This window comes from Babylonia areolata, chromosome 23, assembly GCF_041734735.1.
Source record: "Babylonia areolata isolate BAREFJ2019XMU chromosome 23, ASM4173473v1, whole genome shotgun sequence".
In the NCBI taxonomy this organism is placed as follows: domain Eukaryota; kingdom Metazoa; phylum Mollusca; class Gastropoda; order Neogastropoda; family Buccinidae; genus Babylonia; species Babylonia areolata.
Genome location: NC_134898.1, coordinates 46,666,341 through 46,682,488, shown reverse-complemented (window position 1 = coordinate 46,682,488; position 16,148 = coordinate 46,666,341). Strand labels below are relative to the sequence as shown.

Genomic DNA, 16,148 nt, shown 5'->3' with positions numbered 1-16,148 from the left:
AATCTTGGATTATAAAGCGTCGGACTTCTGATTCAGTGGTCTGGGTACGGTCCATCGTTTGAGCCTGGCATTGTGTCACTGGGAAAGGCACTTTGGTGTTCCTCACTCCACCCAGGTGTGATGGGTACCTGACTTGGTTTGGGGAAGATTAACTCACTCCAGGTGAATAGTTTTCTCCCTTGCTTTTCCCTACAGGCGACCCATTTGCTAGGGTTAGGAAAAAAATTCACAAAAAATACAAAACTTAAAGTAACTGAATGAAACTCACTGTACCTGACCCACTGACCCCTCTCCTCACATTGTGTGAACGCCCGCACCCCCCCCCCCCCCCCCCTAGCCCCCCTCCACCACTCTTCACTGCTCTCAGAAGCTGAGTCACTTTCAGTACCTTCTTGCTGGTAATTTTCTTTACTGCAGATACTTTGTTCAGCATCTTCGTCATCCTTGTCAATGTCAAAACCTTCAGTTTGAAGCATTTCAATCACTTCAGCAGCGGGAAAAGCCTCTGTCGTGATCTAGTTTGCTCCAAAAATTTCCACTTGTATCGCCTGCGATGCCATTTTTGATAAGGCTGCAGATTAGTTTGTTGTGTGGGGTCCTGAACTTGTTGGCTCGCTGTGGAGTGTGTTGTTACAGAATCTCATGAAGAAATGTTCCATTCGACACTTGACACGTTCGCAATGAATGGTGTAGCTGCAATTGTTGTGCAACCCCATAAAAAAATCGTGGAAAAATTTTTAATTGTCAAAACCGCTATAGCGTTCCGTCGTCCGGAACACTACCTTATGTCAGGAACGCTATAGCATTCCATCATCTGGAACGCTATCGTACGTCAGGAACGCTATAGTATTCCATCTTCAGGAACGCTATAGCGTTCTATTGTCTGGAGTGAGTTAAAACAGCAGAAGGAGAGTATTGCCATAATCACTGCCATAATCGTAATGGCCATAAAAGGCTGTGGGACTTTTTCCATCTTAGATTTAATAAACCCACTCTTTTGTCACCTTGCAGATGCGTCATACAGTGACCCACTGGGCCCACAAATGGAGCGACCCAAGACAGCAGCACGGCGCAAAGACCCCAACGAAGACGAGTTCGGTGATGAAGAACTGGGAGATGACCTTCTGCCAGAGTAGTTACACAGATCACACACATCTAAGACATTGTGTTTTTTTTGTTTTTTTATCACAATTCTTCTACTTTAAAAAAAAAAAATTTTACATGGCTGGCAAGAGACCCAGACTGTGTGTTAGGTCTGTTGGACTTTCTTGTTTCCTTTTTAAGGAACGTAGAAGACATTTTGGAAATAAAAGGACTCAATGATTTAACTTTTTTTTCCCCATCTTCTTCGGTTCTCTTCTAAATAATGCCTGTCTCTTTCGCTTGCCAGAAAAGAAAGGTACAAACTAAACAGACTGACAAAAATACAACCACCAAAAAAAACAACAAAAAAGCAAAAACAAAAACAAAACAAAACACTCACACAAGACAAACTTTTGAAATCATCTTCTGTCCATGGAGATGTTAAGAAAACAAAATAATGTTGTTATTTGTTATGTCATATGTTGTGTGAATGATAATTTATTGTGCTACTTGATTTAATTACTTCTTGCCTGTTTGTGTTAAAAAGATAACATTGTGGTTGATGTTGTTTTGCTTTTAGGGTTGTATGTGGGTGTTTTTTTTGTTTTGTTTCTTGTTGTTGTTTTTCTTTGGGGGGTGGGGGGTGGAATTTAGCCAACCAACAGTTCTATCCCTCAAGCAAATGCAGTACCAGAAAGATAATTTTGAATGACAGAAGCTGTTTGTTTACAAACGAGAAGTTTGTTTCCTCCAGGAATTGAATGATAGGGAGTGTATTTGGTAAAGAGACGAATATTGTCAATTTTAATTATAGTGAAATTGCTCTGTTATAAGATATATAGGTAATAACTTATTTTGGGGTCATCATTAGAGATTTATGTGACAGTTCCCCGTTCAGGGTTGATGTTAGAAGGACCAAAGTAAACCTTCAAGACACTGTAGACAACTCTTTAATAACAGCACATCTGAAAATCAAATCGGAATGATAACAAGAAACACATTCTCCACATCATCACAGCTTAGAAACACTTAGAAGACACAATGAGATCTGTGCTGTTATGAGATATGTGTTGTGATGTGTTTTATGTGGCTTCAATTCTGTGATAAACACTGTATAAAATGAAAATTAAAAAAAGTTATCATGAAACATTATTGTTGTGTGTTTAACTTTCAGCTGCAGATGATTGAGTGCCTGTTGAATTTTGCTTTAGAGAGAGAGGGAGAGAGAGGCAGAGAGAGAGGGAGAGAGAGGCAGAGAGAGAGAGAACGATCAAGGAATGATGGGATGAATTCACTTAGTTACTGCTGATTATACCCTTTTGCTTTCCCCTTTCGATCGGCGCACCCCCCCCCCCCCCCCCCACCCCCACACACACATACACACACGAATGAATGCATGCACTCTCTCTCACACACACACTGTGCGCATGCGTGCGCACATACACACACACACGTGCGCACGCACACATACACGCACTCACAGATACACACACCAATGATTGTGCACACATACACTCATTCACACACACACACACACACACACACACACACACACGGTTTTTACTAAGATGAAAAATTTGACGAGGGCAGCGTACTTGCAGCTGAAGAACATCTGGAGCTCCAAGGTGGTGTCGACTCGCACAAAGATCAGGCTGTTCAACTCCAACGTCAAGTCAGTCCTACTGTATGGAGCGGAGACATGGAGGACAACAAAGACCACCATCAAGAAAGTGCAGACCTTCATCAACAGCTGCCTGAGAAGAATTCTCCAGATCCACCGGCCCGACACCATCAGCAACGCAGACCTGTGGCAACGTATCAACCAGCTGCCAGCCGAGGATGAAATCCGGCGCAGGAGATGGGGATGGATCGGGCACACCCTGAGGAAGCCAGCCAGCAACATCACAAGGCAGGCACTATCATGGAACCCCCAAGGAAAACGAAAAAGAGGAAGGCCAAGAAACACCTGGCGACCTTGAGGCAGAAACCAAGAGGATGGGATATACCTGGAGACAGCTGGAGAGAATAGCCCAGGACAGAGGACTCTGGCGGACTGTTGTCGGCGGCCTATGCTCCAGGGGGAGTGATGGGCCTAAGAAGAAGAAGAAAGTTTAGCTCTCAGCTGCAGATGATTGAGTGCCTGTTGAATTTTGCTTTAGAGAGAGAGGGAGAGAGAGGCAGAGAGAGAGGGAGAGAGAGGCAGAGAGAGAGAGAACGATCAAGGAATGATGGGATGAATTCACTTAGTTACTGCTGATTATACCCCTTTTGCTTTCCCCTTTCGATCGACGCCCCCCCCCCCCCCCCCCCACACACACACACACATACACACACGAATGAATGCATGCACTCTCTCTCTCACACACACTGTGCGCATGCGTGCGCATGCACACACACACACACACGTGCGCACGCACACATACACGCACTCACAGATACACACACTAATGATTGTGCACACATACACTCATTCACTCACACACACACACACACACACACACACGGTTTTTACTATGATGAAAAAGTTGACAGTTATAAGTTCCATAAAGGAGGTGGATTTAAATATCTCGCTTTCACTATAGGAATGTTACACCATGGTAGAAAAAGTCCAATGGTCAAAATTTCAGCTTGAAAAAAACACCAGTAACTCGGAGTCACGTGAAAATATACAGAAAATGTATGGTTTCATGGGAAAACAGTACCAAAATTATTTTCATAAGAGGCAAATCATTTCTCTGATCTGCAGATGGAAAATGTATTGTTTTAAAACCAAGTATGTCGGTAATGTTTCTTGCATCTGTGGTGCTCACGTAACAGCCAAATCATATACTAACTTGCCATATGTTAAAGTCTCACATTCCTGAACTGAAATCATCTTCAGTGTTGACAATCTTCAGCAGTCCATTGCTAATGTATGACTTTTTCAAATCCTTGTTGAGTAGTCCAGTTGGTTTGCTGTTATAGTTGTTAGTTTTTCATTAGAAAGATGTTATATTGTTATGCTCTCTCTCTCTCTCTGTGTCTGTCACCTCTCTCTTAGTTAACCCAATCATTTTATATATATTACACACACACGCACGCGCGCACACACGCGCACACACGCACACACTTTCACTTACTGGCATGCATACACAGTAATTTATTTTCCCCCATTGATTCTTTTCCCACCCACGTCAAATATCACTTACAGTGAAAAGACGTTAAACTAAAGAACGAACACACACACGCACACACACACACACGCGCGCGCGCGCACGCACGCACACATTTACACACACACACACACACACACACACAAGAGCAACTGATGTTGTTTCGAGTACTTCAGACGAACTGCAGTGAAAAGGTGAATCGAGTTCACAAGTGAGGAACAGGCAAATCAGAAATAGGCGAATTGGGATTGGAACCTCTGAGCCACGTGCAGTCGTGCAATACTGAACTGGAAAGTCGTTTCTGGGATCGTGGGTTCAATCCTTAATCATTTGTGTTTTCACGTTCGTCGTCCTGTACGTGTGTGTGTGTGTGTGTGTGTGTGTGTGTGTGTGTGTGTGTGTGTGTGTGTGTGTGTGTGTGTGTGTGTGTGTGTGTGTGTGAGCCAAGAAATAAATCATAATTCCATCCATATGTGGCGTTGGGGTCGCGCGCGCGCACACACACAGACGGAGACTCACACACACTGGCACACACACACACACACACACACACACATATATATATATATATATATATATATATATATATATATATATATATATATTCACACACACACATATATATATATTTATATATGTACGTATATATATATACATATACGTACACTCACACTCACAGTAACACAAACACACACACACACACACACACACACACACACACACACACCGTCACACACACACGTACATTTCTTCACAAAATCGCAATGATCACAAACAATGACCAAATTTCACCGACTGCTTGGCACACCCTGCACACACGTGAGCTCTTGTCCTTCCTGAATGGGAAAAAGAAAAAGTCAGTGGAAAAAAATAGAAGTCGTATCACAGCAACCGAGCAGTCAATAAACGGAAGCCGGATATTTTGGAAGCCATGTGACAAACACGAAGGAAAGTTCGAGTCGTTTCGAGGAATTTCGGGAAACCCCGAGCACGGGGCGCGTTCAAACAGCGCGACAGTTTCCTCCACAAACACAATCGACATTTTTCACTTCACCATGACTGTACGGACACACTGACCACACGGCTGGCTGAACGGGAAAAGAGGGCTTTTTTTTATTAATTTTTTTTTTTTTTACAACAACAGTAGCCTGCGTCAGTAGTGGACGGAGGCGGCACACACACACACACACACACACACACTGTGACACACACTCACTGACACACGCACACACACACACACACACACACACACACACACACACACACACACTCATATAGACATGTACCATTTTACGTCAGTGTATCAGTGACCATCTTCCTCCCCCCCCCACACCCCCGCCATGAAGGCAGCTACAATCCGCTTTCGGGAGTGTGTGCATGCTGGGTGGTATGTCAGCTCTTGACAAGAATTACAAGATCTTTAACGTGCATATTCAAGTTGATATTCTGCGCCGTGCGAATACACACGCTCGGAAAACGGTTCAGGTACTAGTAGGTCTGCGCATACTTATATAATAATTTGACCGGCTGTGGGAGATAGGAAAAATCTCCGGCCGGCCGGCACCTTCAACCCACCAGGTGCAACCGGTCGGGGGATCGAGCACAAGAAGTTGCTGAACTCAGCAAGACTCCAGACGGGCGCAATAGCCGAGTGGTTAAAGCGTTGGACTGTCAATCTGAGGGTCCCGGGTTCGAATCACGGTGACGGCGTCTGGTGGGTAAAGGGTGGAGATTTTTACGATCTCCCAGGTCAACATATGTGCAGACCTGCTAGTGCCTGAACCCCCTTCGTGTGTATATGCAAGCAGAAGATCAAATACGCACGTTAAAGATCCTGTAATCCATGTCAGCGTTCGGTGGGTTATGGAAACAAGAACATACCCAGCATGCACACCCCCGAAAACGGAGTATGGCTGCCTACATGGCGGGGTAAAAACGGTCATACACGTAAAAGCCCACTCGTGTGCATACGAGTGAACGTGGGAGTTGCAGCCCACGAACGCAGAAGAAGAAGAAGAAGAAGCAAGACTCCAGCGCTCTGACACCATTTGACCACCTTCTTCTTCAGTCTTCTTCTACTTCTTCTTCTCCTCCTCCTTCTTCTCCTCCCCCATCTTCTTCTTCCGGTGACTGATGTCTAGCTGACAACGGCCTCAGTTGGCAATCAGTAACTGACAAAGCCAGTTTGGAGAAGCTGCGCACCACGTTGGTATCAGACTGCGAAGAGAGAGAGACAGACAGAGACAGAGAGAGAGAGAGAGAGAGAGAGAGAGAGACAGAGACAGAGAGACAGACAGAAAGAGAGACAGAGACAGAGACAGAAACAGAGAGACAGACAGAGAGAGAGAGAGAGAGAGAGAGAGAGAGAGACAGAGACAGAGAGACAGACAGAGAGAGAGACAGAGACAGAGACAGAGAGACAGACAGAGCCTCGGAGAACAGAGAGACAGACAGAGACAGAGAGAGACAGAGAGAGAGAGAGAGAGAGAGAGAGAGGGGGGGGGGGTTGTCGAACTGGCCTAGCATGTACAGTAGCAGCAGCAGTATTAGCAGTTGCCCAGTAGAAGCAGCAGCAGCAGCAGTAGTAGTAGTAGTAGTAGCAGCAGTAGCACCAGTCAGCAGTAGCACTGAGCAGCAGCAGTAGTTGCCGGCAGCAGAAGTCTCTCCGCGACACTTTCGATTGTAAATTATCTGTTAACAAAAAATGATAGGCTTTCAGTACTCGGGATTCCAACAACCTCAATCAATTTGTGTAGTAGTCAAAATAGCGCTACAAACTGTTACCTTTTGTAGACAGAACGACCGGGTAAAAAAACCAAACAAAAACAAACAAACAAAAAAACGTAACAAGTGTCATCGCGCTGAACGAAGCCTGCTTACGGGAATTCGAGATGCTAAATTTAGATGTTATCACTTGCGGGTGACCTTCGCTCGCACTCGACTCCAGTTTGTGTGAATGTGTGTGTTCGCAACGTTACTAAACACTTCATCAATAATTATTATCTCAACAACTGAGATGGTAGCAGCAGTAGTAGAACAGAGAGGATGAACTGGGCCGAAGGGCTCTCTTTCTCTCTCTCTCACTCTCTCGTCAGCTTGGAACCATGAAGTTCATGTGCGACCGTTGAAAACTTCTTCAGTTGAAGACAGTCGCTGTGCTGTTTTTTTAAATTTTATTTATTTATTTATTTTTTTTTTAAAATCAGTCGTGTAAACGTCGATTGCACTACAGACCACAGAGGCAGAATGGATCATCAGAAATTAATGCTGATTCTACTTCTCCTGTTCAAGTATCATTTCAGCTTCGTGGCGGTAAGTTTGAACTAAGACACGGAAGATCGTGTCGTAATCTTCTTGCGTCTGTCACCTTTTTCTCCTAAGGCTTTTTAAACAAACAGGGTCAGGATTAGGATTAGGATTTGGGGCGTTGTTTTATACAACTTAGCCATTTTTGGCTTTTTATGCCCCTTCAAATTTACTCCTTTACATTGTTGGTCAGGTCGTTGACTAGCTCAGTCATTTTATCCACCAAAGTCATATTTCGCTTTTGTCAATAACTCGTGTTTATCTATGAGGTTCTTAAAAGTATGTATACTAGGTGCACGTTTGATATTGTTTGTTAATTTGTTCCAATAATTTGTTACTCTGTTACTGAATGTAAACTTTCTGGGATTTGTTCTGGAATACTGTTTAAATATTTTGTCTGTACTGTTTCTTGTAGTGTCTACCTTTTGAGTACAAAAAAAGCATGCTTTGTTAATATCGTCAAACCCATTTAATATTTAATACGTCTGTATCAAGTCCCCTCTTACTCTTCTTGCTTTAAGTGATGGTAGTTGTAAGTACACACACACACACACACACACACACACACACAAAAAACAACAACCACACACACACACACACACACACACACACACAAAACACACAAAAAAAACCCTTTTTATTTATTTTCATTTCTTTCTTCATCCATGTTTGCCACCGTTATCGCCCTTGCCCGCCTGTCTGGTCTTGTCGACCTGTTCCTGTCTGCCTGTCTGTCTCTGTCGTCTGTGCCGTGTGTTTGTCTGTTCTGTCTGTCTGTCTGTCTGTCTCTACTTGTCTGTTCATGTCTATCTGTCTCTGTATGTCCGTGTGTCTCTGTCGTCTGTCTGTCTCTGCCCCGGCGTTTCAGTCTACACATCTGTGTCAGTGTCTCTGTTTGTCTGTCGGTCTCTGTATGTCTTTTGTGTCTCTGTCTGTTTCTGTCGTCTGTCTGTCTGTTTGTCTGTCTATGTATCAGTGTCTGTCTATCTCTTTATTAGAGTGTGTCTGTCTCAGTCTCTGTCTGCCTCTGCATCAGTGTCTGTCCGAGTCTCTTTATCAGTGTCTGTCTGTCTCTGTGTCAGTGTCTGTCTGTCTCTTTATCAGTGTCTGTCTGTCTCTGTGTCAGTGTCTGTCTTTGTATCATTGTCAGTCTGCTTGTCTCTGTATCAGTGTCTCTCTCTGTCTGTCTCTGTATCAGTGTCTGTCTTTGTATTATTGCAAGTCTGTCTGCCTCTGTATCAGTGTCTGTCTCTGTATCAGTGTGTGTCTGTCTGTCTCTGTATCACTGTCTCTGTATCACTGTCTGTCTGTCTCTATATCAGTGTCTGTTTGTATCTGTGTCTGTCTCAGTGTCTGTCTCAGTGCCTGTCTGTCTCTGTATCAGTGTATATCTGTCTCTGTATCAGTGTATGTCTGTCTCTGCATCAGTGTCTGTCTCTGTATCAGTCTCTGTCTGTCTGTCTCTGTATCAGTGTCTGTTTCTGTGTCAGTGTCAGTCTCTGTGTCAGTGTCTGTCTACCTGTCTGTCTGTCTCTCTATCAGTGTCAGTCTCTGTGTCAGTGTCTGACGGTCTCTGTGTCAGTGTCTGACTGTCTGTCTCTGTATCAGTGTCTGTCGCTGTACCAGTGTCTGTCTCTATGTCAGTGTCTGACTGTCTGTCTGTCTCTGTGTCAGTCTCTGTCTGTTTCTGTGTCAGTTTGTCTCTGTATCAGTGTCTGTCTCTTTGTCAGTGTTTGTCTGTCTCTGTGTCAGTGTCTGTCTCTATGTCAGTGTCTGTCCGTCTCTGACTGTCTGTCTCTGTGTCAGTGTCTGTCGGTCTCTGCATCAGTGTCTGTCTCTGTGTCTGTGTCTGTTTGTCTCTGTGTCAGTGTCTGTCTGTCGCTGTGTCAGTGTCTGTCCGTCTCTGTGTCAGTGTCTGTCCGTCTCTGTCTGTCTGTCTCTGTGTCAGTGTCGGTCTGTCTCTGTATCAGTGTCTGACTGTCTCTGTATCAGTGTCTGTCTCTGTGTTAGTGTCTGTCTGTCTGTCTGTCTCTGTGTCAGTGTCTATCTGTATCAGTGTCTGACGGTCTCTGTATCAGTGCCTGACTGTCTGTCAGTCTGTCTCAGTTGTTTCTGTCTGTCTGTTACTGTCTGTCTGTCTGTGTGTGTCTCTGTCTCTGCGTCTGTCTCTCTATTCCTGTTTCTGGTGTTTGTTTGTTTTTTTATTTCTTTTTTTTTTTTCTTTTTTTCTTTTTTTGTATCTGTCTGTTTCTGTCGTCTGTCTGTCTATCTATATGTCTCTGTCTCTGTACCTGCTTCTCTTTCTCTATCTATTTGTCTCGGTCTCTTTCGCGATGGTCACAATAGCAGTTGTACAAGTGATACTGGTGGTGGTGGTGGTGTTAGTCACGTTAGTCTTTGTTGCGTTAATCAGCACACGTGCATATGACAAGACAGTGAGAACAGTGTGACTTCAGTCACCTGATTGTTTATCTTTTACGGTAGTTCTATACTAATGACATATATAGATATGATTTCTCTCTCTCTCTCTCTCTCTCTCTCTGTCTCTGTCTCTGTCTCTCTGTCGTTTATCTAACACAGACAGAGAAGACGAGATCCATTTCTTGTTAACGTGTCCTGACCACCCCACCCCCCCACCCCCATCTTTTTATTTTTATTTTTAATTTATTTTATTTTATTTTTTTACCTTAGATTGAAATTAATTGTATTTAAGTATTATAATAATCTTTGCAGTTTTTGATTATTAAACGTGTTGTCGTCCAGGAATGAGTCTACTCTTTATGGTCTCGATGTATATATATATATATATATATATATATATATATATATATATATATATATATATATATATATATATATATGTGTGTGTGTGTGTGTGTGTGTGTGTGTGTGTGTGTGTGTGTACGTGTACATATCCCCCGGGGACTTCCAGTCGAAGCTGACCATGGCTTCAGAATCATAATTATGTCGTGTCCGAAGGTGACTGTGTGCCCATGAATAGCTGGTGATGAACAATGATGATGATAACAATAATGATGATAATAATAATAATAATAATAATAATAATAATAATGGTGATGATAGTATGGAGTCTTATATAGCGCGGTTCCCCAGGCTCACCGCTCTTTACAGTAAAAACAGATATTTAACATTTCAAAGGTATGATAATAAAAATGAGATAAAACGATTCACCATCCACATATCATTCAGAGCACATAAAAGGCACATCACACACACACACACACACACACACACACACACACACACACACACACATCCACCTAAAAGCTAAAACCGACACAGAATCAATAGAGACAAACGAACAAAATGGTAAAAATTTTGATGAACTGTATTATTGTATTATTGTACTGTATTACTCTTTTTTGTCAAAACTGATTTGTCTGTGTGAAATTCAGGCTGCTCTCCCCGCTGTGCCTATTCCCATTTCGCCTATTCATCGATGGTGTTGCCACCCATCTCACCCCAATGGCTTCAGTCTCGAGAGTTTGACTTTGTCCCGTTTTGCCTACGCTTCATTCTCGTCAGTTTTGCCTATAGATCCAAGCCTATCTCTCCCTCTTTGTCCCTCTCTCTCTCAAGCACACACTGACTCACACGCACACGCAAACACGCGCGCGCTCGCACACACACACAGAGACAGATACAGACAGACAGACACACACATGTACACGCACGCACACACACACACACACACACACACACACACACACACACAATCTCTCTCTCTCTCTCTCTCTCTCTCTCTCTCTCTGTGCTCGTGTGTGCCTTCGTGTGTATGTGGGAGTTGGTGGTGGCAATCGAGTGACTGTATCACTTCCGGCTTTCTGAATATACATATCAAAACTTCTAAAGACGTTTCGAGTACATTGACGACTGAAACTAGAAACAGGCGAATCGTGGGTTCACCAATTCATTGACTATAGGCGAAGTGGGAATAGGCGAGTCTGATTATATCCCAGCTAAATAACTCGTCTGTTCTGTGAGGCCGTATTGTGTGTGTGTGTGTGTGTGTGTGTGTGTGTGTGTGTGTGTGTGTGTCCACTGTTAAATCGGGCTGTTCCTCTGTTCATGGGTTACAGGGTGCGTGCATGTATCTATGTATGGGTGAGTGAATTTGGTAAGCCTTGGGGAGTTGGGGAGGGGGGGCGGGGGGGGGGGGGGGGGGGTGGCTGCACGTGACTGAATGGATGACTGCTACTGCTCAGTAGCTTAGAAGAGAGCAGTAGACGTGTACACAGATGCCAGTCATTATTAGGTGTCATTATTTTACTGTGCGAATCGGGGTGACCACGGCCAGAGAGGAAAATCCCAGGCCGAAAAGCTCGCCCCCCGGTGTAGCATTCCAGATTGTGTCCCACATCAGAAAACGTCCCCGCCGGAGGGAAGAGGGGGAGGGCGCCGTGCAGTTTGAACGTTGGAAATGTCCCCCTCCCCCTCATGCCCCCTCCCCCGCCACCCCCCCCCCCGGGGGGACTTTCTCATTGTACATATCAATGTCCCCTGCGGACAATTTTCAGCAGCCAAAATGTCCCACTTTTTGCGTTAAGATAAGATAAGATAAAATAAGATAAGATAAGAATAACTTTATTATCTCCAACTGGAGAAATTTGGTCAGGTGCATTATCACAACATAGACAAGTAAACAACATGGGGACCATAACTGTAAAAGCCAACAACAGCCCCTACAAATATTACGAAGATACAAATGTAAAACATATCACATACATCGTTTCATACATACATCCACACACTGCAGGTAATAACTAGTATTCTTAAAGTAAAAACAGAAAGAATTAAGAAACATTATTTGAATATAATTATAAACATAGCCTACTATACTGCACATTGATCATAATAGACAGATAAGATAAGAATAAAGATGAATTGCGGAAAACCACAACCAGATAATCAGCACACACCTGCACCCCCCCCTCCCCCAACCCCCCCACCCCCCCCCACCCACCCCACACACGCGGATAACTTGATTAAACAAGAGTAATAAACATATGTTCTGAAATAAAAGCATTTCACATATTCGCTTTTAAAAACATTGCAATTAATTATTACATCGTAATTATTAAACAGAAATATATTTAGAATATGCGTTTTAGCCATTTTCAGGGTGGGACGGATATTTCAAGAACGAGGCTAAAACGCAAGAAGGGGTACACTTTGGCCGTTGAAAATGTCCGCAGGGAACATTATGAACAGTAAGACAGCTCCCCCCCCCCCCCCCACCCCCCGCCCCTCACCAGGGTGTGTGAGTGGAGAGGGGAGGGGTGGAGGTAGGGGGGCGGTGATGGAGAGAGGGGGTGCATTTCCAGCGGTCGAATTGTCCCCTGAGGACGTTTCCAGGTGGGGGGGGGGGAGAAATAATCTGGGATAGTACACTGGACGACAGGCCGGATACGCGTGGGTTCCGCACCTCAAGTGGACTGAGAGGGCTCGTGTCTTGTGCGTGGCGCGTTTCCTGTCACTGATCGACAATTAAGAGTCTACCTAGTTAGGTCAATGGTTTCCTTTGTGTCTTATGAGTACAACTCGGGGCCGTGTGCACGTGACGAGAATCAGAATCAGAATCAGAATCAGAATTTTATTCAGTAAGGCCAAAGCCCCATTTGAAGGGGGTTGTGAACTATAATAAGTACACCATATTTTGCAACAAAAAGAAATCGCAAAACATAAATATATGCAAATCTTATCTCCCATAATTATGCACATACACTCGAGTTATGAGGAAATTAAAAAACAACAACAACAACAACAACGACAACAACAAAAAGACAAAGAAAACAACAACCGAGATACGTACACACACACACACACACACAAACAAACACACACACTATACATACATACATAGATGTATATCTATGCCCACATACATATGAGTATACACCTAAACTCGCGTACCTGTATACAGGAACCCATATACACTGAAATAATCACAACCACTGGTACACAAATGCATGCACATGCGTACATAAACATACATATATGTAATCATGTATGTGACGAGAGAGAGAGAGAGAGAGAGAGAGAGAGAGTGGGGGTGGGGGGACAAAGAGGGAGAGGGAGAGAGAAGGGGGGACGAACACACATAGGGAGAGGAGAGAGAGAGAGAGAGAGAGGGGGGGGGGGGGGGCGAAGAGAGAAAGGTAGACAAGGGGGTGGGAGGAGGAGGAGGGAGAGACAATGACAATTATTTTAAGGTCCATTCAGCAATGAAGCCCTTTGGACAAGGGGGTGTGTGGGGAGAGAGAGAGAGAGAGGGAGAGAGGGGGGGGGGGGGGCATTAAAAGTCAAAAATTGTTTCAATTGGTCTGGCCCATGATAATAATAAGACAGACTGAGAGAGAGAGAGAGAGAGAGAGAGAGAGACAGAGACAGAGACAGAGAGAGAGAGAGATGTGTATGTGTGTGTGTGTGTGTGTGTGTGTGTGAGAGAGACTGAGAGGGAGAGAGAGAGAGAGGGAGAGGGAGAGAGAGATACTGACACTGACACTGACACTGACTAATGTTGCTGGTTAAACAGACTTGGTGGGATATTGGGGGATCGGAGTTTTATCGTTCACGTTGTGAAAACAAACAACAGCAAAGAATGAAGTAATATAAAGAAAACTACTTTGCACATTCAAATAATTATATATATCCGTTCTTCTTTCATACAGGTACAAAAAAGGCCCCCTGCCTTGATGGGAATTTGCCGTTGCTGCTGCTGGTGTTGTATGTTTGGACTTGGCGGAAGTGGAACATCAAGGGAGAAAACTGAGATGTTTCCGCGTGCGTGTCACTATTTCCAGCAAAAAAGAAGAAAAAAAAGAAGAAAAAAAGAAATCTGTTAAGCCTGCTCTCAGTGAACGAAAACACATCTTTTGCAACAATTGTAATGTGTGTGTGTGTGTGTGTGTGTGTGTGTGTGTGTGTGTGTGTGTGTGTGTGTGTGTGCTGATATTGGTATAAACTGCTTTCAAAAGCATGCTTTATTGTGGAGAAGCCGTTTGCCATGTGTGTGTGTGTGTGTGTGTGTGTGTGTGTGTGAACTCCACCATTGGTGTGTGTGTGTGTGTGTGTTGCGGGATACTGGCAAGGATCCGTGCGTCCGTGTTCATGTACGTGCCTGAGTGCGTGTTGCAGGGACGCGTTTTCTGAAAGAGTGTCATGGGTGTTTCCAATGTTCAGTTGCATGGTGAGAGTATTCTGCATGGCCACACATGCTTCCGTGTGTATTTGCGGGGGTGGGGTGGGGGTGATGGTGGGTGGGTGGGGGTGTGTAGGGGTGACGGTTAGGAAGGGCTGGGTTGGAGGTGGGGTGTGGGGTGGGGGGCGTGGGGGGGGGGGGAAGTATTTGATCGGGGAGGCAGGAAGTGAATTAATGTCTCTCTCTTTGCTTCTCACTCTGTCTGTCTGTCTGTCTGTTTCTGTCTGTCCGTGTCTGTATCGCTGTCTCTCTCTTTGCTTCTCACTCTGTCTGTCTGTCTGTCTGTCTGTCTGTTTCTGTCTGTCCGTGTCTGTATCGCTGTCTCTCTCTTTGCTTCTCACTCTGTCTGTCTGTCTGTCTGTTTCTGTCTGTCCGTGTCTGTATCGCTGTCTCTCTCTTTGCTTCTCACTCTGTCTGTCTGTCTGTCTGTCTGTCTGTTTCTGTTTGTCCGTGTCTGTATCGCTGTCTCTCTCTCTTTGCTTCTCACTCTGTCTGTCTGTCTGTCTGTTTCTGTCTGTCCGTGTCTGTATCGCTGTCTCTCTCTTTGCTTCTCACTCTGTCTGTCTGTCTGTTTCTGTCTGTCCGTGTCTGTATCGCTGTCTCTCTCTTTGCTTCTCACTTTGTCTGTCTGTCTGTCTGTTTCTGTTTGTCCGTGTCTGTATCGCTGTCTCTCTCTTTGCTTCTCACTTTGTCTGTCTGTCTGTCTGTCTGTTTCTGTTTGTCCGTGTCTGTATCGCTGTCTCTCTCTTTGCTTCTCACTCTGTCTGTCTGTCTGTCTGTTTCTGTCTGTCCGTGTCTGTATCGCTGTCTCTCTCTTTGCTTCTCACGCGTTCTGTCTGTCTGTCTGTCTGTTTCTGTCTGTCCGTGTCTGTATCGCTGTCTCTCTCTTTGCTTCTCACTCTGTCTGTCTGTCTGCCTGTCTGTTTCTGTCTGTCCGTGTCTGTATCGCTGTCTCTCTCTTTGCTTCTCACTCTGTCTGTCTGTCTGTCTGTCTGTCTGTCTGTTTCTGTCTGTCCGTGTCTGTATCGCTGTCTCTCTCTTTGCTTCTCACTCTGTCTGTCTGTCTGTCTGTCTGTTTCTGTCTGTCCGTGTCTGTATCGCTGTCTCTCTCTTTGCTTCTCACTCTGTCTGTCTGTCTGTCTGTTTCTGTCTGTCCGTGTCTGTATCGCTGTCACTCTCTTTGCTTCTCACTGTCTGTCTGTTTCTGTCTGTCCGTGTCTGTATCGCTGTCTCTCTCTTTGCTTCTCACTCTGTCTGTCTGTCTGTTTCTGTCTGTCCGTGTCTGTATCGCTGTCTCTCTCTTTGCTTCTCACTCTGTCTGTCTGTCTGTTTCTGTCTGTCCGTGTCTGTCTGTCTGTCTGTCTGTTTCTGTCTGTCCGTGTCTG

At 44.6% G+C, this 16,148-nt stretch overlaps 2 protein-coding genes across 3 annotated transcripts in view; both read left to right on the top strand.

Annotated features, from left to right (window-relative positions):
• LOC143297938 (intraflagellar transport protein 88 homolog) overlaps positions 1-2,226 on the top strand; it is a 47,765-nt gene extending 45,539 nt beyond the window's left edge. For both annotated transcript variants that reach the window (XM_076610548.1, XM_076610549.1), the window contains exon 25: positions 1,012-2,226. In XM_076610548.1, the coding sequence (XP_076466663.1) occupies positions 1,012-1,136 (125 nt within the window). In that variant the 3' untranslated portion in view covers positions 1,137-2,226. The remainder of the gene's footprint in view (positions 1-1,011) is intronic.
• Positions 2,227-7,166: 4,940 nt separating this feature from the next.
• Positions 7,167-16,148, top strand: part of LOC143298131 (uncharacterized) — a 43,208-nt gene continuing 34,226 nt past the window's right edge. Inside the window, exon 1 of the mRNA XM_076610851.1 lies at positions 7,167-7,547. Coding sequence (XP_076466966.1) covers positions 7,482-7,547 — 66 coding nt within the window. The 5' untranslated portion in view covers positions 7,167-7,481. The remainder of the gene's footprint in view (positions 7,548-16,148) is intronic.